Source organism: Lucilia sericata, unplaced genomic scaffold, assembly GCF_015586225.1.
Source record: "Lucilia sericata isolate MDLA Ls3-8-SP2 unplaced genomic scaffold, ASM1558622v1 Contig000917F_arrow, whole genome shotgun sequence".
Lineage (NCBI taxonomy): Eukaryota > Metazoa > Arthropoda > Insecta > Diptera > Calliphoridae > Lucilia > Lucilia sericata.
In genome coordinates, this window is record NW_023994904.1 from 100,161 (window position 1) to 123,485 (window position 23,325).

The 23,325-nt window shown below is 30.2% G+C and overlaps 1 protein-coding gene across 1 annotated transcript in view; it reads right to left on the bottom strand.

Moving 5' to 3' along the window:
* Positions 1-10,256: 10,256 nt before the first annotated feature.
* Positions 10,257-23,325, bottom strand: part of LOC119609037 (calexcitin-1) — a 51,439-nt gene continuing 38,370 nt past the window's right edge. Inside the window, exon 5 of the mRNA XM_037963713.1 lies at positions 10,257-13,695. Coding sequence (XP_037819641.1) covers positions 13,372-13,695 — 324 coding nt within the window. The 3' untranslated portion in view covers positions 10,257-13,371. The remainder of the gene's footprint in view (positions 13,696-23,325) is intronic.

Genomic DNA, 23,325 nt, shown 5'->3' on the forward strand with positions numbered 1-23,325 from the left:
TGGGAAACAAAAGTGATCACAGATTTTAATCCTTTCTGCACTAGGGCCTTCCGTTTAGCCAGAAAATGGACTTCTTTGTTTTCATCCAAGAATCGAGTTTTGACAAAAGTGATCACAGATTTTAATCCTTTTGCCCTAGGATCTTCCGTTTAGCCAGAAAATGTACTTTTATGTTTTCATTCAAAAATTAAATTTTGGTGGGAAACAAAAGTGATCACAGATTTTAATCCTTTTTGCCCTAGGGCTTCCGTTTAGCCAGAAAATGGATTTTTATGTTTTCACTAAAAAATCTGCATTTGGTGGGAAACAAAAGTGATCACAGATTTTAATCCTTTTTGCCATAGGGCCTCCCGTTTAGCCAGAAAATGGACTTTTATGTTTTCACCCAAGAATCGAATTTTGACAAAAGTGATCACAGATTTTAATCCTTTTTGCCCTAGGGCCTTACGTTTAGCCAGAAAAAACTTTTATGTTTTACGCTATAAGAGACCTGCGGCAACAAATATTATAGACGGTAACAAAACTGTTCGACGACGATATAAAATCTGATGTAACCGGCTAAGTTATGTGCATTTCAAAGATACTGAAAAACAACAGTATCCGAGAGATAACAGGCAATTTAATATAAAAACAATCAATAAACACACAGCAGTACTTCAGCTCAGAGTTACTTAGTACTTTGACGAAGTCTACAAAATTTAATACAAGGCAGTACTTTTACTCACAATAGCGGTGACGTTATTGTGAATGTTGTCTAGCGAAGACATTAACCCATGGCAAGAACCGTTACTTTAAATATTTCAATATGCAAATTAAAATATATTAAAATAGATTAAATTTGACATATCGATGGAAGATATATAGTCAGCTTCGGGTTTTAAACTTTTTAAGACAAAAAGTCGATTCTTTAATGATTTTGATGTCGATTTATAGAACCCTAATATGTAAGGGATATTCATAGCCATTAGATGTTAATGAATTGTCAAACACCTTTCTTCAAGTTTAAAACCGATGTATTGCGATCGGGAAGAAATCAGAATGACTAGACTATAGACTAAACTATAGACTAAACTATAGACTAGACTATAGACTAGACTATAGACTAGACTATAGACTAGACTATAGACTAGACTATAGACTAGACTATAGACTAGACTATAGACTAGACTATAGACTAGACTATAGACTAGACTAGAGACTAGACTATAGACTAGACTATAGACTCGACTATAGACTCGACTATAGACTCGACTATAGACTCGACTATAGACTCGACTATAGACTCGACTATAGACTCGACTATAGACTCGACTATAGACTCGACTATAGACTCGACTATAGACTCGACTATAGACTCGACTATAGACTCGACTATAGACTCGACTATAGACTCGACTATAGACTCGACTATAGACTCGACTATAGACTCGACTATAGACTCGACTATAGACTCGACTATAGACTCGACTATAGACTCGACTATAGACTCGACTATAGACTCGACTATAGACTCGACTATAGACTCGACTATAGACTCGACTATAGACTCGACTATAGACTCGACTATAGACTCGACTATAGACTCGACTATAGACTCGACTATAGACTCGACTATAGACTCGACTATAGACTCGACTATAGACTCGACTATAGACTCGACTATAGACTCGACTATAGACTCGACTATAGACTCGACTATAGACTCGACTATAGACTCGACTATAGACTCGACTATAGACTCGACTATAGACTAGACTATAGACTCGACTATAGACTAGACTATAGACTAGACTATAGACTAGACTATAGACTAGACTATAGACTAGACTATAGACTAGACTATAGACTAGACTATAGACTAGACTATAGACTAGACTATAGACTAGACTATAGACTAGACTATAGACTAGACTATAGACTAGACTATAGACTAGACTATAGACTAGACTAGACTATAGACTAGACTAGACTAGACTATAGACTAGACTATAGACTAGACTAGACTATAGACTAGACTATAGACTAGACTATAGACTAGACTATAGACTAGACTATAGACTAGACTATAGACTAGACTATAGACTAGACTATAGACTAGACTATAGACTAGACTATAGACTAGACTATAGACTAGACTATATACTAGACTATAGACTAGACTATAGACTAGACTATAGACTAGACTATAGACTAGACTATAGACTAGACTATAGACTAGACTATAGACTAGACTATAGACTAGACTATAGACTAGACTATAGACTAGACTATAGACTAGACTATAGACTAGACTATAGACTAGACTATAGACTAGACTATAGACTAGACTATAGACTCGACTATAGACTCGACTATAGACTCGACTATAGACTCGACTATAGACTCGACTATAGACTCGACTATAGACTCGACTATAGACTCGACTATAGACTCGACTATAGACTCGACTATAGACTCGACTATAGACTCGACTATAGACTCGACTATAGACTCGACTATAGACTCGATGTAGACTCGACTATAGACTCGACTATAGACTCGACTATAGACTCGACTAGACTCTACTATAGACTCGACTATAGACTCGACTATAGACTCGACTATAGACTCGACTATAGACTCGACTATAGACTCGACTGTAGACTCGACTATAGACTCGACTATAGACTCGACTATAGACTCGACTATAGACTCGACTATAGACTCGACTATAGACTAGACTATAGACTCGACTATAGAAAATAACGAAATTTTGTGATTACTTACATTTTCATAAAATTACCATTTTAATATGAAAAATCTTAAATCGCTCTAATTAAGAAAACAGCTAATATCTGTGATCAGAATTCTCAATATTCTTATTAAAATACACTTTGAACGGAAAACTAAAGCAATGATATATTTGCTTGGTTTAACTATAGCAGTATTTATAGTGATTTTTTATTATATATACTTTTTTTAAATTTGCAATAAACGTATGATTAATATTTTCTATTGCCATAAATCCATAATAAGTATACGCCCACAAACTTCTAAAAATCCATATAAAATTGTACCATGAACTTGTGTATAGTTGTACATTATGTACAACTCATTTTGTATTAATTAAGTTTGGTAATAGACCTAAATCATCTACATAAATTTACCAAACTAGACACACAACAATTACACTAAAATAAACATTTAATAATCAAATGCTTTTAATTAAACCAGAAAATTGTCTCTCCTCATTTGTATAATTTCAAATTGTGTTTTCATAATTTTGGTTTTTAGTTTTCAGTTTTTCCTAATTTATTATTAAAATCTCTACAATTAATTGTACAAAAACAAAATCAAGAGACATTAACTAAAATATTCTAAGCATATTTAGAAAAGAAAGAGACAGAGAGAAAAAGTGAGTTGGAAATGAGAAGAGACTGTTGGGAAAGTGCCTAAAGTCATTGTAACATGCACACGAAACGCACTTAGGAGAAAAGCCAACCTCGAGAATAAGCAACCAACCAACCAACATTCAAATTAACAAGAGCATTTTAGAGCATTCACTATTTGCATTGTAGACAATAACAACAACTGTTTGCAACATTTGTTGTATAAATTAAGACAGGCATGCAGTCAAGCATACTTATACACAAACTAACAAACGCAAGCACTTACATTTAGACTCATACATGCAAATGTATGAATACGTATTAAAACAAACATTAAATGATCTGAGCCTATGTTTGTTTGTTTATTTACAAAAATTCTGGTATTCATTCATTCATCCATCCATCTATACCCATACCCAACTCCTTGTTGCATTTAACATAAACCACCTTTGGTTAAAATAAAAATGCTCAGCCAAGCATTTCAAATCTACTTGAACTGTAGTATCTAGATGCAAACTGTTAAAAACAACACAAACACGCAAACACACACATTTTAACAACAACCACATAACAAATTAACCAAAAGGACATCAGCATGTAAAATACGTATTGATTAAGTGGGTGATGGTTAAAACAAAAGACCAAAGATAAGTGTATGTGAGCGTGTTTATGTGTATGTACATTGTTATAAACAGTTCAGCAGCTTTACATGGGATTAATGTATCCTTTTTAGACAGTATTATTTCTACAATTCCAAGTATCCATTCGGTTAACACGAATAACAAGTATTTAACCCATTAAAAAGAATACAATACATATTGCATTTTAACTTGCAATTGCAGTGTTATAATTCACTTCACACTTTATTTAGAAAGTAGTTACAATTTCTTATTCGGGACATTCACCCAAAACTGCAGGAACTTTTGTGTGTTTGATGTTTCATTGTGTATGTTTTTAGCTATTTGAATTGTGTTTAAGCGAGTATGCGTTCGAGTGAGTGTTTTCAATGTCTTTTTCCACACATTTAAATTTGTATGTTTATTCACCAACTATTATCTGGCTAGTAGGTGTATTTAAAAGATTAATGTTTATATGAAAAATTTGAAACGAGTTAATGATCTTTAGCTGATCATTAGTAAATAAGGAAAAAATCTGTGATCACTTTTAGTTCCTACTAAAGATTGTTTTTTTATGAAAAACTACAAATCTTTTGTAGGTCCTTAAATAAATTTTCAATTGAGAAAATAGCACAGAAATGTGATCGTTTATAATTTTGATAAATACGGAGGACTTTATCTTCTTTCATATATAGTACAGTCACGTTACTGACTGATTGATCATGGCACAGCCGAAACGGCTACACCCATAATTATGATATTTTGTATAGTATATATATTTATATGTAAGTATTTATTTTTATTTATGAAGATCCACTAGGGAGCGATTTTTGGAAATTTGAATGTTTGGAGGATAAAAACGGGTAATTTCGGTAGTCTCATACCACCTAAACTAAAGCAGATACAACAAAAATGTTACACATGTCGTTGTACTTTTTCGAAATTCGGGTAAAAATTGTATTTTGGTACTTTATTGGACCCCATATATCTTTCAAATCAGAAAACATAGAAATACAAGGATATAAAATTATATATCCTTATTGAAAAAATTTAAAATATGAGTTTGGTACTTTTGGAAAATTCGGACATTTAAGAAGTATCGTATCGTACTTTTTTTGGTACTTTTTTTTAGAAAAAATATCGTTTCAATTTATTAGGTTGTAAATATAAATATTAACTATTAATTTCGAATTAAATTTTTATTGCATCGCTAGGGAGAGAAACATTATCAGATTAGGCGTAAAATTGAGAATTTTAAATTTACTCAAACCAATATCGATTCAATTTTAAAAATTGGAAGATTTAGTTGTTGTTATTGCAAGAGCTTAAACTATATAATTTTAATCCAGGTGTTCGGTAATAAGGTCCAAACCAAGAAATTGGACTAATTCTACAGGATTAGTCCATAAATCCATTGGTTTAGGGTGGATTGGCCAGTTGAATATGTGGTGGCTATATATCATGGGGACCCTGACCACAAGCTAGGCATGTATTGGGGACGGAACGGTCTATGCGGGAGCCTAAGGTCTAATGCGTTGAGCCTTTTGCTCCATCCCGATCTCAGTTGTGCTAGAACAACTATTGTTTTCCTCGACAGGTTCTTCTCTATTTCTGTTATAGGCGGTGGGCGACCTCTAAGAACAATATTCATGCAAGAGCCTAAAACTGAGGTATTGATGGCGTCTCTATGAATATCGTTCAAATCTGCTGTATACGAATAAGATCCAAGGGATCCTGCACATATCTTCGTATGCTCTGAGGTTTGTTACTTGCTCATCCGTAGGACAGCAACGAATAATGTCATACTCAAGAAGCATAATTAACCACCAATTGTGTTAGAAGTAGTTAACAAGGTTAATTTGTCCATTCCCTAAGTACTGCCAGCAAGCGCTTTGGCGACCTTGTTTCTACTGAGGCTGAGGAAGTGAACATGCTGCAAAGGTGAACCACAGTTCACAGTCTGTTACACTTAATGGAGTCCTTTTTGGAACATGGATTCCAAACCCTAATTTTGGACGAAATTCTGGTGAATAATTTTTTTAAAACGTACTTTTTATACAAATGAAGTACTATTCACAAAAGTACAATTTGCTAAAATTTTAACGTCCCGATTGAATCGGAATATATATGAGGGAATTCTTTGGTACATTTTGGTTCTTTAACTGGTACTTTTAAAATTGTGCACTTTTTGTACGTTTATTCATTAAAATGGATATTTATATGAAAAACCTCAAATCGACTGTAAATAGATCCCAAAATAAAATCCTAATTAAGAAAATAATAAAAATATAACCAATTCAGATTAAGAGTAGCGTGAACAATTCAAATTAATCATCATAATATCCTAATAACTTAGCACTTCACCCACGCATTGTATATATTTTGACTTAAGGCACCAAATTAAGATGAACGTTCTTATAACCCTTGACTTGTTACCATTTGCTGTTATTGTTGTTGTCGTTACTCTCTAGTAGTTGTTACTTTTGTTGGGTCGTTATTGTTGTTGTTGTTGTTGTTGTTATTGCTATTGTTATTATTACTGCTGCTGTTATTGTTGTTACTATTATTGCAATTGTTGTCATCGACGTTGTTGTTGTTGTGTATACTTTTGTATTGCACTTAAAATATAAGTTAAACAAACACAATCAGGATAAATTTTATGCAATTTATGCAAATATTTGCAATTTTAGATAAAACGGTGATTTCAAAATTCTACACTTTTAATACTCAAAAATAAAAGAAGAGAACAGAAAAAAAGCAATGACAACCACGACAGCAAAATTAAAATATATTTTTGAACAACAGCAAACCAAAATTAATACAAACGAGCACAAGGATATTTTCTATATGTATATATGAATATGTATAATTTTCATTTTCACAGTTTCAGTTTTTTAAACATGAATGAATTGAATTGATTGTTGGTCGGTCGGTTAGTTGGTCTCTTGTTTGTTCATGGATTTTTATCAATTTGTGGTTCAGTTGCTCGTGTGTTTGCTGGTATTTTGTTTTATAATTATTTTTATTATTTTTAATGTTAAGGGCGAGGACAGCTATAAATTGAGCTGTAAGATAAACATGATTCCATTTTACTGTGTTCTTGTTGAGCTTTGTATATGTTACAAAAATTAAAAGAGAACGTAAGAAAACAAAATCACTTTGATTATTTTTTGTATATATTTTTCTATAAAAAAGGATCTTCTTGATTGCAGCTAGCTTGTGATTCTGTCGTACGTATTGACATTGAACGTTAAAAAGATAAAAAGGAAATTATAAAAACATAGCAACTAGCGTCAAAATATCTTAACCAATCTTAATTATATGGGAAAAATGTTGGTTGCAAAATTTGTTTTTTAATTGCTCTTTAATTGTTTCAGTTTAGTAAAGATTTTTAATTTGCAATGCAAATTAATAAAATATCTTTTATTTAAATACATACATACATACATGTTTCTTAATTGATGTGCCAGAATAAAAAAATAACAAATTAATAAAATAAATTATTTTTAATTTATGTAAATATTTTTAATATTTAAGCTATTGTCAACATAAGAAAAGAGCTTTTATGGTTAATTAGTAGTAGTCTTATACACTAATACACAAGCTGATTGTAGTTGCTTAGACGAGCTCATATACTTCACAACTCCATGACCGGTACATCCCCTACTGCCCTCTCAACTTCTGACAAATAGCGCAAGCTGTATCAAGCGAAAGTTGTGTTTAAAATTAGAATTCTAGGCAACTATAGTGGGGTAGGTATTATGAGTTTGTGCTGAATAGAAAATAGAAATCTAGACCTACCAATCGGCTCTAAATCATTTTTTGAATCGATTTAGCGATGTCCGTCTGTCTGTCTGTCTAACTATCTGTTTTTTTGTCTGTCCGTCCATTTAAACCTTGTAATCAAACTACAGGTCGTAATTTTCAAGATAATTATGGGGTCATCTACAAAAATTGCCACAACTTATATAGTAAGAACAAATAATACTACTGACTACCGTAATTATCGGTCCTCATTTGACTATATTCCCCATACAGAGTACCATTCAGAAATTTGTTTGAACGTCCTTAATTTCATTATTAACACTTTTATTACAATTTGGCGTACCTAACACTTTTTCAAAATAAAATCCTTGACTAATCCTTGACTAGATATAATTTTTAATTTAATTTCTTAACGATTAGTCCGCTTTGAATGAAATTTAAATGCATAAAAGGATAGTGGGGCCAGTGGTTCTCAACGTTGGATACCTACTATTAATAGGAAAAAATATTAAAATCGTATAGAACTACTGAGCACAAACATGTAATGAGTACTCCGCAAGGGAATAGGACTGGTCCAAAACTAATTCAAATATTTGAAAAAAAAAACATGCTTCTAGTTGAGAACCATGAAATCCAAACATACATTACACCATTTTGGTAATCCCAAATTACTCTCCTGCATTACATGGGACCATGTGAATCATGTAGGTACTCCCCTATTTTTTCAAAGAAGTAGTTTTGGGATTTCCTAAATGGATCGACTTTTAAGGACCAAATATACATATGGTTTCTTTGTAGAAAATAAGGACCTAAGAAAAAAATAAGAAACCATAAACAGATTAAAATGACAGATTTCATAATATATTACTGAAATTCCTCAAATGTTCTTAGGTTCGGATAGGTTGATAGGAGGGTGTATACTACATCAAATCCGACAAAATGCGCTCCTTATCATGAAAAAAAAGTTCACTGAATGAATTATTTTTCAGTGTTCAGAAACTCAGTTTCCTAAACGTAATTCCTAAGAATCTTCCAATTAGTGTTAGTCAGGAATGTTATTTCCGAAATAATATCACTTCCATCACTTGGAACTAACTTCGACGAATACCTGGCAGTGGCAAAAAAAAGTGCTCCAGAGTTTCATTGTCCTCTTCACATGCTTGACATTCGTCTGAATCCGCACATCCAATTTTACATAGATGTGCTCGTAATCTTGTGTGTCCAATCAGAATGTCATCATACTAACTTCATACCTTCTCATTTTTACTAGATTTTTCGTCTTGCTCTCATCAGGGTCACTCCATACACTCTCATCCATATTTTTAGTTCAGCTTTTGTTGCGTCGAATGGTTTTGCGTTTGTCAGGTTAACTGCCTCGAGCTCCCTTCCCCTTAAAGCTATTACATTCGCCCTTTCGTTGGCGACTAATCCCGTGTGGGCGGGTACCCATATGATGTAAATCTTACCTATGGGAGAGTATTCAGTTAAAGCTTTCTTACAATCTAATACGGTCTTAGATTTAGTACTATCAACTAATATCGCCCTAATTTACGCATTCCGTTATTGCTCGTACTTCTGCTTGGAAGCTTGTGTTACGATTAGGTAAACGGTGGTATATTTCTGTTTCTGGGGTTTCAACACCCAAGCAGCATGTACGCTGAACTCCCTGTAGTAGTTTGATATTGCACTTTTTGTCTAAGGCAGCTCACCAGATTATTGAAGCATAAGCTAGAATTGGTCTAATTACACTTTTATAAAGCCAATTTGTCATAGTATGACTAAGACCCCATTTCATGCCTATTGTTCTCCTACATATCGCCCAGCACCGATGTGCCTAGTTGATCCTATCCTCTATGTGCTGTCTCCATTTTATGTTTTTAAATATTTAAAAAAAATTATCTTTATCTTTAAAAAAATAAAAATAAAAAAATATATGTTTTGATCAACAGACGTGACCAACAATTTTGGAATTTACAATCCAAAACAAACAAAACCTGTAGCCCATAGATTCAAATGTATTCTTTAGAAACTGCCTTTTTGAATCGACTTTAATTAAAACCTGAAATTATATATTTTTTTCGCAACAACAGGTCACATTACTCATACCACCTGTGGTCAGCATGCCACATTAAAAAACCAACATTTTTTTTGGTATTAAATAAAAACTGAAAAATAATACTATAATTTAATTGAAAAAAATTAAACAATAAAAATAAATTACTAGAAATTAATACAGGCATGTGCATGTAAAACATATTAATTTCTTTTTGACACCTGTAGTTAAACAACAATTCAATTTAGTTTTTGTTAAAACAATTTTTATTTATTTAATTGAATTTTTCTTTTTTTTAGTTTTTTAGTTTGAGTTACATTTAAAATTTTAAAATTGACATCACATATCTACACACATTTAACATTTAATTATATATTTTATAATAGTTATAAGTATTTCGTTTTATTTGATTTTTCTGCTTTATTAGTTTGTTGTCTGTAATTTAATTTTAGCAAAAAAAAAAAAGGAAAATAAATTTGTTTTAAATATGATATTTGGCAAAATACACTTAAAAAAATAAACTATAATTAGTTTAAAGCCTAAACGGAAAAAATATTGGTTTTGTATCCACCTTAAATGGTAAATATCGACTCGTATAGCTTACAAGTTAGAGGCTGAGAGATCTATATCGAAATATGTTTATTTAGTACTTTTCTTCATCAGGTACATCTGTAATAGTTTAGGGAATATAAGGATTTTTCACAATAAATCTGACGATATATCATGGTCAAATCTTAAATAGTTTGTCCTGCACCTCATTTAACTATGATAGGTATCGAGTGTTATACATTTTACAAATTACAAATACATTGCTAAATTCATCTGCTCGTGAAAATATAAATTGATGTAAAGAGACTGCAATCAGGAACCTGGATTCCGTAATGTTTTAGAAAGTGATCAAGTTGATAAATGTCTGACTGATCTCAGAGATCACATGTTTTTCAGTGACTCGTGGGAATGTTGATGGATAAACTTTTAATATATCTAAAGAAACTTTTTGACTGATCTAGCATTTAAATAAAGAACTTTATTCATTAAAGTCAGAGAGAGAGTTTACGCTGGGGATGGTAAGGTGAATGTGTTCCGTCCATAGTTTCAGTATAATAATTTAAAAATTAACATTCTCGTACAGAGAATCAAAAGGATGTTCTATAAGGAAAATGTCACAGAAAATCTTGGACGGTTCTGGGACAACATTTTAAATCTTATAGAATCTGTAAACTGTTCTATCAAAAATTGAAATAAACAGCAAAAGTTCCTTTAAGATTCCTTGTTTCTATAGTCAAAATATAAATAGACTTTTTAGAATTAATCTCTATAAACTGCGAATATGTCATATTTAAGGAATCAAGATTCATAAAGTTTCAGAGAAAATATATCGGAGATTGTAAAAATGATCTCTTAAGGGGGCACCAAGCACTACGACCCAAGTTAAGATCTTTTGTGCAGCCCTTCTGGTTCACCATTGGTGATTTAGTTCACGTATGAATCTTAATGTTCTAGACGATTGCTAATAATGTTTCTTTGAAAATCTAAATGTCTTACAGATTTTGAGTTTCAATAAACAAACTTTTAGAAGCAAAATTAATTGTTTTAGCCGATAGTCGGCTTATTCGTTTATTATTCGCCTCCAAGTCCTGTCTGGACCTAAAGTGTTTGAAGGCTGACAATGTACAATTAAAAAATAAAATTGACAATAGTTCATAATATAGATTAATTTCGTTCAATATAGGATCAATAGTGTTAAGGCATGTAAACAGAACAGGTACAACTGAGCTACTGGTTGATGAATATCGATCGGTAGCTACCGCCCGCATTGTTAATGATCTGATCGAATAGATTGCTAAATATTCTGTTTTAGTTACGTCATACAGAATCAACAAATATCTCTCACTAGGTTGGCCCCGTTTGTATGAAGGAAAAATTAGGTATCAATGTTTCCAATTAAACTTTCGATTCTAAGATATCGTTTCTCAAAATTCTGGTCCTGCCTTCAATATTTGGTGAGTTATATCAAAGGATAAAAAAGTCCTTTTTGAGGTTTTAATGATTTTAATAAAATTCCTTATTTTTAAGGTTTTCATGATTTTTTTTCATATGTCTTTCAAAATAAATATGTATATGAAATTTTGGTATCATAAGAAAGCTTCTTTGTTTAACGATAAAAGTAATTGAATTTTACCGAAATTCTATATAAAATTTTGGAAAACCTAAAAGGACCAAAAAGGATCTTTTTATCCTCTGCTCCAGCTAACCAAATATTGACGTCAAGGCAAACATATTGAGAAATGGTGTCTTAGAATGAAATAAATTCTCTTTTCCAAGAGGAAGATCCGCAACATCAATTTTGGGGCCAACAATCGAGAGTAGTTTGGAATTTTTACAACATTTGTCTACGACGATTCATTATTAAAGCTATTTCTTTCCGTTAAAAAATCTCTTTTTCGAAATATTCCTAACATAAAGGACAAATTCTAAACTTTAATTTCAATAGAATTCAAAACATTTCTTTTTTCCGAAAAATCGATAATTGTAGAACCTAAAAATATGAACTTAAATGAAAACAATACAAAAATTTCGAATCAGATTTATTAATTTATACGCTTATAGTTTTAACCAATTTGTTTATTAAAGTGTATTTTGCCTTAAGTTAATTTTTAAATTTTAAATTGACCATGAAAAGAGACAAAGAGAGACGACATTGAGAGCGTTAGAACACTAATTTGGTTGATGCATAAACTATTTAATCAATTTCATATAATATTTTTATTAAATTTAACATAATTTTTTTTTATTAATTAATGTTAATTTATCAAATACATTAAATAACATTTATTTCAAAGTTATATTGTAATTAAATAAAGTAAAAAAAGACGGAACTTCTTTTTTTTTTTAATTTTGGATTTGATTTATTATATCTAAAATAAATTTAAACCATAATTTAATGGTTTATTTATCTTTAAAACACTCCCTTTAGCTAGAAAAAGCTTACAATGTCATTTCATTTAAATGTTTATAAAGTTTTTTTCTCTTCTCTTCGCTGTTTAGTTGTTGTTAAATCTCAAAATTTATACTAAATATATAAATAATAATTGATTTTATTTCATAATAATAACATTATTTATATATTTCTCTCTGTTTTGTTATAGTGTGTGATTTTTTTTTATTTTATTAAATTTTCTATTTTTGTTTTTGCTTTACTAATTCAATTTTAATTGAATGTTGTATTATAAATATTTTATTTAATTTATAACAATTATTATTTAATTTTCTGTATTATAAAAAATAAAGAAAACATATTTTGTTAATTTGTTATTTTAAAATTCTTTAATTGATTTTCATATATTTTTATTTGTTTTATTTTGAATTTGTATGGGTTTTTAGTTAAATATTTTTTTATAATTTTTAATATAATATATACTTTGTTTTTTATAATAAATTTACTAAGGAATTGAGTTTGTTCCAGTGTGTTTTAGTTCATTTCTTTTGGGTTTATACCTTTTTTATAAAGTCAAGTTTGTTTTTTTAAACCAAAATTTTTTTAACATCATGCTTCCATTTAAAGTTGTTAAAATGAGGTTTTGCCAAAAATGTAATTACCGGGAGCAGAGGGATCTTCAGATGAGAAATATTCTTCCCACAAGGCAGCAAATTGTTCACGTGTTACTTCCTCATTACCCTGGGCCATTTTGGCAAAGGCCTCTTCGCATTCTTTCTTCTCCAAACCATAGCTGGAGCAGACTAAAGCAAATTCGGAAACATCAATACTGCCATCGGTAGAAGCATCTTCTAGATCGAACATAAAATTCATGTACTTGTTTTGCCAGTCCATAACAGTGCTGGGATCTTTGGCATAAGCGTCCCACATGTTGCACCATTCTTCGACGGAAACCTAGAAAAAGATAAATAAAATATATACATATTTTGTTTTAAAATATTTTGTCTATATATGTATGTACATCAGACTGTCCCGAGGAACAGCTTTTGTAGGAATACATGACTATAGACTAGACTATAGTCTAGTCTATAGTCTAGTCTATAGTCTAGTCTATAGTCTAGTCTAAAGTCTAGTCTATAGTCTAGTCTATAGTCTAGTCTATAGTCTAGTCTATAGTCTAGTCTATAGTCTAGTCTATAGTCTAGTCTATAGTCTAGTCTATAGTCTAGTCTATAGTCTAGTCTATAGTCTAGTCTATAGTCTAGTCTATAGTCTAGTCTATAGTCTAGTCTATAGTCTAGTCTATAGTCTAGTCTATAGTCTAGTCTATAGTCTAGTCTATAGTCTAGTCTATAGTCTAGTCTATAGTCTAGTCTATAGTCTAGTCTATAGTCTAGTCTATAGTCTAGTCTATAGTCTAGTCTATAGTCTAGTCTATAGTCTAGTCTATAGTCTAGTCTATAGTCTAGTCTATAGTCTAGTCTATAGTCTAGTCTATAGTCTAGTCTATAGTCTAGTCTATAGTCTAGTCTATAGTCTAGTCTATAGTCTAGTCTATAGTCTAGTCTATAGTCTAGTCTATAGTCTAGTCTATAGTCTAGTCTATAGTCTAGTCTATAGTCTAGTCTATAGTCTAGTCTATAGTCTAGTCTATAGTCTAGTCTATAGTCTAGTCTATAGTCTAGTCTATAGTCTAGTCTATAGTCTAGTCTATAGTCTAGTCTATAGTCTAGTCTATAGTCTAGTCTATAGTCTAGTCTATAGTCTAGTCTATAGTCTAGTCTATAGTCTAGTCTAGTCTATAGTCTAGTCTATAGTCTAGTCTATAGTCTAGTCTATAGTCTAGTCTATAGTCTAGTCTATAGTCTAGTCTATAGTCTAGTCTATAGTCTAGTCTATAGTCTAGTCTATAGTCTAGTCTATAGTCTAGTCTATAGTCTAGTCTATAGTCTAGTCTATAGTCTAGTCTATAGTCTAGTCTATAGTCTAGTCTATAGTCTAGTCTATAGTCTAGTCTATAGTCTAGTCTATAGTCTAGTCTATAGTCTAGTCTATAGTCTAGTCTATAGTCTAGTCTATAGTCTAGTCTATAGTCTAGTCTATAGTCTAGTCTATAGTCTAGTCTATAGTCTAGTCTATAGTCTAGTCTATAGTCTAGTCTAGTCTAGTCTATAGTCTAGTCTATAGTCTAGTCTATAGTCTAGTCTATAGTCTAGTCTATAGATGGTCCACGGGACACCATGAATATATTTTTAAACGCTTAAAAGTATGCTGTTATTCCTATCGGATTAACCCCCTTAAAGGATGCAACCATTATGTTGTATTGCAATAAATAGTCTAGTGAGTGCACCGCCTTTTTATTACTCTTCAACTCAATTTCTGCACTCATTTAAATCACAATAACAGTTTAATTTGGGCTATCACAAATTACCTATTCATAGATTTCATATTGTAATCCTATAATCACAAAAGTATTTCCTTTTCCTTTTGATTGTCTAACGAAATGACTCGCCATGATGAGAATTAAACAAAGAAATGTCGTTTTCCTTTCATCACCAACAATTTGCTTGTTACGAAAACAGTTGCATATTTTCCGATTTTCAAAGAAACAATTTTTTTTTGAAATGAAGCTATAATCTACACAGTACAAAATCAATTTCCTGAAAACTAAGTACAAAAGAAATATCAACGTCGTATTTCTAAAAATACCCCAATCATCATACTCAAAGTAGGCTTTATTTAAGAAAAACTAAACAGTTGTGAATTGTTGTAGCATAAGCAATTGACAATTCCAGATAAACTAAACTTTGTTTACAATAAATGTTCTTGAAATAAACTTTAAAACAACTATTTACACAAAATAAAACAAAAATATTATTATTGTTGTTTTTTATTAAAAAAAATGTGAAACTAAATAATATAAACAAAGATAACAAAATTAAAACTAAAAATTTACCAAAAACTAGGCTACAGTTTAAAAGAGCAAACAAACAGAAGTAAATGCATTTAAAATATCTTTTGTTTTACCAGCCCCTATTGATATGTTATCAAATATTTTTTATATATTTTGATTTTTAAGAGTTTCTTAAAAAATTTAACCTCCTTTCACATAAATTGGTATTTATTAATATTTGTCTGCTGTAGGTTTTTTTGTTTGCCGCCTTAAAAATATTTAAATAAAATTTATTGTTTCGGTCCTGTAAAGTACACTTAAGGGTCAGTAGTTTTTTGGCTATAGTTTTACTCTATGGCTATTTGGATGATATGTTGCTGGCGCTGATACTGGTACTGCTGCTGCTGCTTCTGGTTTGTGCTGTTATTGAATTCAATATACAACAAGGTCATTATAAACATGCCATTTATTTACTCTTCTTTGGTTTTTAAGCCCAACTGTTTTATAGGCTTTCAACATTCAACCAGTGTACTTGGATATTAATATCTACTACCGTTTACTCTACTCGCATGTTGTTTTTGGGGTTTTTGGTTGTTAGTTTGTAGGGTAGCAAACCCACCCCCGATTAAAAGTAATTGGTTTAAGCCAAACCACAACATATAAACATTAGATGCATGTTTTTTTCTTCTGAATGGCCTCATTTGTTATACATTCATTTGGTCAACATGAACAGCAACAATACACATGTAGCTTTAAACATACACTCACGTACACTTCTACATAATCTCAACACTTTTATTATTAAACATTATGTTATTCCTTCCTCTGCCTCCTCCTACTCCCTTTGCCTACAATTTTAACCTGACTAGCCAAACATTAGTAACAACAAAAAGCCCATTTATTCCAAACACACATGAATTGATATATTTTTTTATGCAAAAAAAAAAAATCCTATTCGACATAAACAATTACAATTCATATGAAATTTTTGTATAATAAATCTGAAACCATTAACACTCTCACACTTATTCACCTCCAACCTTTGCTAAAAGGAGAAAAGGTGTAATAAAATGTCTACAATTCCAAACAAAAGAACAAGAGTTATTGCCTACTTTTAGGTTGTATTTTATTATTTTTTTCAAAGAAATATATTTATATAAAATTGGTTAAAGTCAGCCCTTAATACTTGTTGAAATATGTATGTAGCTTTTGTAATACATTTTTTATTGTGCGCTTCATTAGTTAAAATATTAGTTAAGGTTTTTTATTTCATAGGTAACATATAGAGAACAATTAAATACAGGATAGTTTTGTTGTGTTTTAATTACTAGAGAAGCTATAAATCTTGTAATGTTAAATGATCAGGAAAAATGTCGCAAAACTACTTAAGTTTTAATTAAGTTATTTTTTGTACCCTACACCACTATAGTGTTTGTAATAACCCAAAATTAGTCCAATATCAAATGCCATGTCCGGCAGTCGACTGGATTCTATTAGATTAGAATAGAGGTGGCTTGATTCGAATTGAATATAGTCTAGTTTTTTAAGGACGGACTGTTCAAATCAGTCGAATTTTGGTTATATTCTAAATATATTTCTTTGGAATTATAATTAAACGTTGTCCGTCTGTTTGTCTTTATGTCTGTCTTTCTTTCTGAATGTCTGTATGTATGTCTGAATGTATGTCTGCCTGTATGTCTGCATGCCTCCCCATCGGTCAGTCTGCTGGTCTATCTGTATATACATATGTAAGAATTTTATTTCAGTTTCCGAAGAATACTTAATACAGTTTGTGTAACCACAATGAAAATTTTTGTTTACGTTAATACAACAAAAAGTTTCGTTAAGAAATCGTTGTGAGATTGAAATACTTTCATTAAAATAATGATATATATTGTCAATATAATGATATATAATTATTATAAGTATGATACATTTCATTTGATTAGTAAAGGAGCATAATCTGTTTACGAAACAATATAGTAGAATCAATGATAAAAATTCTTTATTATAATGTAAAACTTTCATTATATAAATGAAGGATATAATAAGATTAATTGCAATAGTTTCGTAACATTAATGAAATATGAATTATATAACAAAAACCATAAAATGAATGATTTCCGTCATTTTATTAATGAAACATTTTCATTATGTTGACGAAATTTTATCATCGGTTTAACATTATAAATACGTATGTTGACGTTACTTATATATTCTGTATTAATGACATAATATCAATATATTTAGGAAAATTTTTCGTTAAAGCAAAGACACCTATTAACGGAGTTGAATTTTACTTAAATTCCAAAGTATTTAAGCAATTTATTGATAAAAAAAACAAATCTTCTAAATTAGGCTTTATATAGGAGTATAGGCCAAACATGGGCCGATCCTCATTTAATTTGGGAAAAGGATATATTTTTAAATAACAGTTAGTTATGTTGAGTTTCATTGCGATACAAATGGTCAATTTTACAAAAGTCAATTTTAGACGTTTAAAAATTTTTTGAAGGGGAGTTTGTATGGGGGCTAGGGTCAAATAAGGGCGGATTATTACGAAAATCTGCAGTGTCATTTATACGTATAAAAAACTGATTTGGAGGGATATTTGACGTAATTATGGCATAAAAAGCCCAAATCGGGAGGTACGGTTGTAAAGGGGCTAGGTTAAATAGATGACCGATTTCAACCATTTTGCAATAGGCTTCGTTCCTGTACGAAAAAACATGTTTGGTCCAAATTTCATCAAATTATCTTGAAAATTGCGGCCTGTACCTTGCGCACAAAGTTTACATGGACAGCCAGCCAGCCGGACAGACGGACGGGCGGACGGATGGACATGTCTTTATCGACTCAAGAAGTGATTCTGAATCGATCGGTATACTTTAAGGTGTAAGACCAATATTATTACAAACATCAGCACAAACGTATAATATCCTTCCCACTATAGTGGTGATGTTAATCAGACCACAGTCATTGCTAATGGATATGCAAGGAAAAGAACCTTAGTCTAAGATTATTAACAACTGTGCAACCCTACCAAAACTACCTTACAAAGTAACATATCAAAGTGAAAATTGCATAAAGATGCCATCAGAAAAGATACCACAAAAAATTTATATAAAAAGTACAAAAAGTATTCTAGAAGTAAAAAGTATTTAATTGGGAAGTGCCTGCTCATATAAATGATCCAAAATTAATAGTTTAATATAGACCCTTTTAAGTACTACACTAATGCTGTGTTAGTTTATTTCCTTATAAAACTGTTACCAAATTTATAACCAAATTTAGAGTACTTTCTAAATTATTATACCTTTTAAAACCAAACTAACAACATTTTTCTCATTTATTGTCTACAACTACAGCAGAATTATGATCACGTATGAGTTTACATACATACACCACAGCTTTTCTAATACATATAGAAAAAGGAAATACATACAAGTATATAAATATTGGCCTTAAACTACAACTCAGGTCATTGCATATTTGTATCTTACAATAAATTAGAAAAAAAATCACAAAATAAAAATATGTTTGTACAAACATTTTGTTGTTAAGTGAATTTGATTTTTTCACCTAAATTTTTGCTTAAATCATGACTAGTTTTTAACACACAAAACAACCTTTAATTTTCAATTTTTGTATTGTTTTCTTTTTTCTGTGTGCTTTTCTTTTGTTGTTTTTTTATTACATTTTTTGTTTCGAATCTTTTTTTCCTTTGGCTTTTTATATACAATATTTGAATGGCCCAGAGTAGTACTCTAGTAGCCGAGTATGAGTTATGGGGATGGTTTCGTTATGTGGAGGTATTTTATTTCACATTTTCATTGTATTTGAGCCTAGTTTTGGGTTTATGTTTGTGTAGTTGTTGTATTTTTAACACTATTTTGGCCTTATGCCAGTAGGTGTTGACATAATGTTTTACGAGTATGTATGAGTGAGTACAGGAATGTATGGTTGTATTGAAATGTTTAAATTGAATACAGTACAACAACATCAACAATAACTGGGGAAAAAAGCCTATAATAAAACTGGGTCCATTGCCATACAAATTATTTTACATTTTCCACATTTTCTTTATAATTTTTGTTTAAGAATGTATGTGTTTTTATACATACATATGTATGTAAGTATTTGAGTATGTGTATATATGTATATACGTAGCTTTAGGTATTTTTAATGTTAAACACAACATCATTACCAGACTGTCAATAAAGCAACAAAAGTACAAAAAAGGACAATAAAAATATTGTAAAAAAAAATCATTTCAGCGACCAGAGAATTTAATTGCAGCCACAGCTCAAAAATGAGCAAATAGTGAAAATTTAAGGAAAAGAGACAAATTTCAAAGTGAAAATTAATAATGGCTGGGAAGTAAGCGGACATAATTAATTTCATTGTAAATAATATGAGTCAAGTAATAATTGAAAATTAAATTGTGTATTTTATGAGGGAAGAAATATGTATTTTTATTTTCCTCTTAGGCAATGCATTTAATTGAATGCATGTCTTAATAGTGTTTTATGTTTCTTGGAGAAATTAAGTACATTTTGTATACATATTAAGGTATTTATATAAAGTATATTTATAATAATCTACTGAAGTCATAATTCAAGTCAAAAGATCTGCCAATTCAGATCTGTATCCCAACAAGATATAACTTAAAAGAACTTTTAGGTTTGTTATCTTCTAAATGAAATTTTAGGTGAAAATCAGAATAATAGTATATGCACACTGGGACGAACGACGAATTTTTCTCAACGAATTTTCGTCACCAGAAATAGAAAACACTTGTATATATGAAAATGTTCACAATCATTACGTATGAAGAAATTTGTGAATTAATCTTTTGACTACACTGTGAATTAGACTTTAGACAAGTTTATGAAATAGTGTATTGACCATTCTATTGACTACTCTATGACTACTCTATGATGAGATATTTTATCGACAAATCTAATGACTTTTCTATGGTCTAATCAAATTACTAATCTATGAAGAAGTCTATAACTTATCCTATGGAGTAGTCTATTCGTTTATTTATTTACTATTCTCTTGAATTGTCTATGTACATTTCTTTATTTAAAAACTTGATACAGAGAAGGGAAAAGGACGTTTTAAAATTATACACGCTTGGTACCAAATTGACAGCAAAGTGTTTATAACTTTTCAATAACATCCATTGTCAAAGTATGTACGGATTTTTGTCAAATCAACAACAAAATACACGACATTATTAAATCAACAAAAAAATAATAATTAACACATGATAATGTATAGTTGATGTTGTATTATTAAATCATCATCAATCTTTTTGGAGTGAAAACGATGTGTTATCATACTGAAAACGCTATGTTGTCGAAATGACAACGATAAGCTGTCGAAGTCACAAAGATGCATTGCCGAAGTTTCACAAAGCGTAATCAGAATGACAACAATGCGTTGTAATAATGACAACGATGCGTTCTCAAAATTACAACGGTGGTTGTCAAAATGATAACTGTGTGTACACATCCTTTATCTAAATGTTAACAAATGTGGTAAGCTTACTTTTGACAACAGATTATATCAACATCGGTACTTTTCTACCGCTTTTCCGGGTCTATTCTATTGACTAGTTTACGAACTAATCAATTCTATTGAAAAAGAACTTAATATTTTGTGGTGGTACTACGATATTCTTTGTAAAAGTACTGAAAAACGTATGTACAATAGTAATATATAAAGTATTAAAGGTATTATACTAAGTCAAATGACTTCCGAATGCACTCGATAAATTACATCTGACCCTAACCTTTTGACTTGGTTTAGAAGCTTATACCTTAAAATGACACAATACACACATATATATGTATGTATATCAGTGTATTTTCATTGTAAGAAACTCTTTTAGCTGTTTTGCTTACAAACCCTTTATTCTTAGTAACACTTTTTATAAAATAAATTCCCTTTAACTAACTCTAGCCAATAACTCTTTAAAATATGTTTAAATTTATCATTTCATCGTAAACAAGTTTTGATTACTTTCATTATTCAAACTAAATGGTAATTTTGTTAAAGGGGATTACATCCCTTTCCCAAAAGATTTTATAGTGTGACATTTCAATTTATTCATGTATATGAATGCAAACACATACAAACATACTTATGTGTATGTATATGCTGGATAATCATTATAATGATATATGATTGAACAAATGTACAACATATCTTACACAGATACGCACACATTTAGTAAATGAATATTTCACTATTTCTTATACATGGACTTTATATTTCCCTACATGTGTTTTGTATTCAAATAAAACAAGCAGTTAACATGTTTTCATATAAATACAAGTGTAAATATACATATTTTTGCATTTACACTTAAATATATATTTTTTCATTCCTACAATTCGAAGTGAATGTCATGAAGCTTAAATATCAGAATAGTTAAGCTCAGAATGTGCATTATAACTTTTGGCGGCTTAAATAATGACTTTCCGAACTAAAAAGGCGACAACAATGTTTCAAGTGTCTTCATTCTGAATTATTTTTAGACATTATAATATAGGATTGACTTCCTCTCTACTTTGTAATGTAGAGAGGAAGTCAATCCTATATCTTAGTGACACATGTGTCAATTTCTTTAATTATATTATATATTCGATGCAAGTAAGTATAAAGTTGCAAAAAAAAAGAAAAATAGAGTCTAAATGGGAAACAAATACGCTTTGTAAAACTGCAGGAATATGTGCGTGTACTGGCGTATGTTTGTCTCCTTTAAACAAAACCAGAACATTTCTTTTAACACATATACATATGTATATACGTTTGTATGAATAACTTTTTACTTTTTACAATGAATTCAGTTTTCATATTTAAATTTATTTTTATTTAAATGAAAATATTTCAAAGTAGATTTTTTTAAGGTTTTAATGTTCTTGTCCACAAGCGTGTGTCTGCATGTGTGTGCCAGTGCATGCATTCAGTGTAATTGATTTGTAATTTATCACTGTGAAAGAGTTGTAAATATTTATTGTATTTGTTGTTATTTAAATATTTTATTTTTATTTATTGTCATATTAATGTACTCATTGTAGCGTGTACACCGTATAAATAAACCTATAAATATTTAATTAATTTTTATGTCATTTTATCGCTAATAGTGGGTAGATTAAGTTTGTCAAAGGATTTGTAAGAGATAGATATACTTATTTGACATTGGAAATTAAAACATATAATCTCTACTCCTGAAGGGTATTTGTTAATCAATGTGGACATGTAAACAGTGTGTAATAAATGTGTTTGACAAAACAAAACTTATTCAACACTTTCAAAACGTTCTCATAAGAGACAACAGTCATTTCTATTTATGTGCCTACTTGAATATTTTGATAAATTTTTACCGATTTATGAACTATATTCTAAATAAACAGTATTTAAATTTTAAGCTTTGTTCAAAATATTTTTGATAGCAGAGCATAAAAATATTATTTAATTTTTATTGGAAGAGTAATTAAAAAATATATATTTTAATATTTCATAAATAAAATTGTATATGTGTAAACATTTGGCAGGCAACAACAAGGTTAAAGTTGATCATTGCCATTGGAAAATTAATATTTAATATTTTTTATTTCAGTAAAAATAATGAATTTTCATTAAGTTTTTTTTTTTTTTTTTTTTGGTATTAACATTTA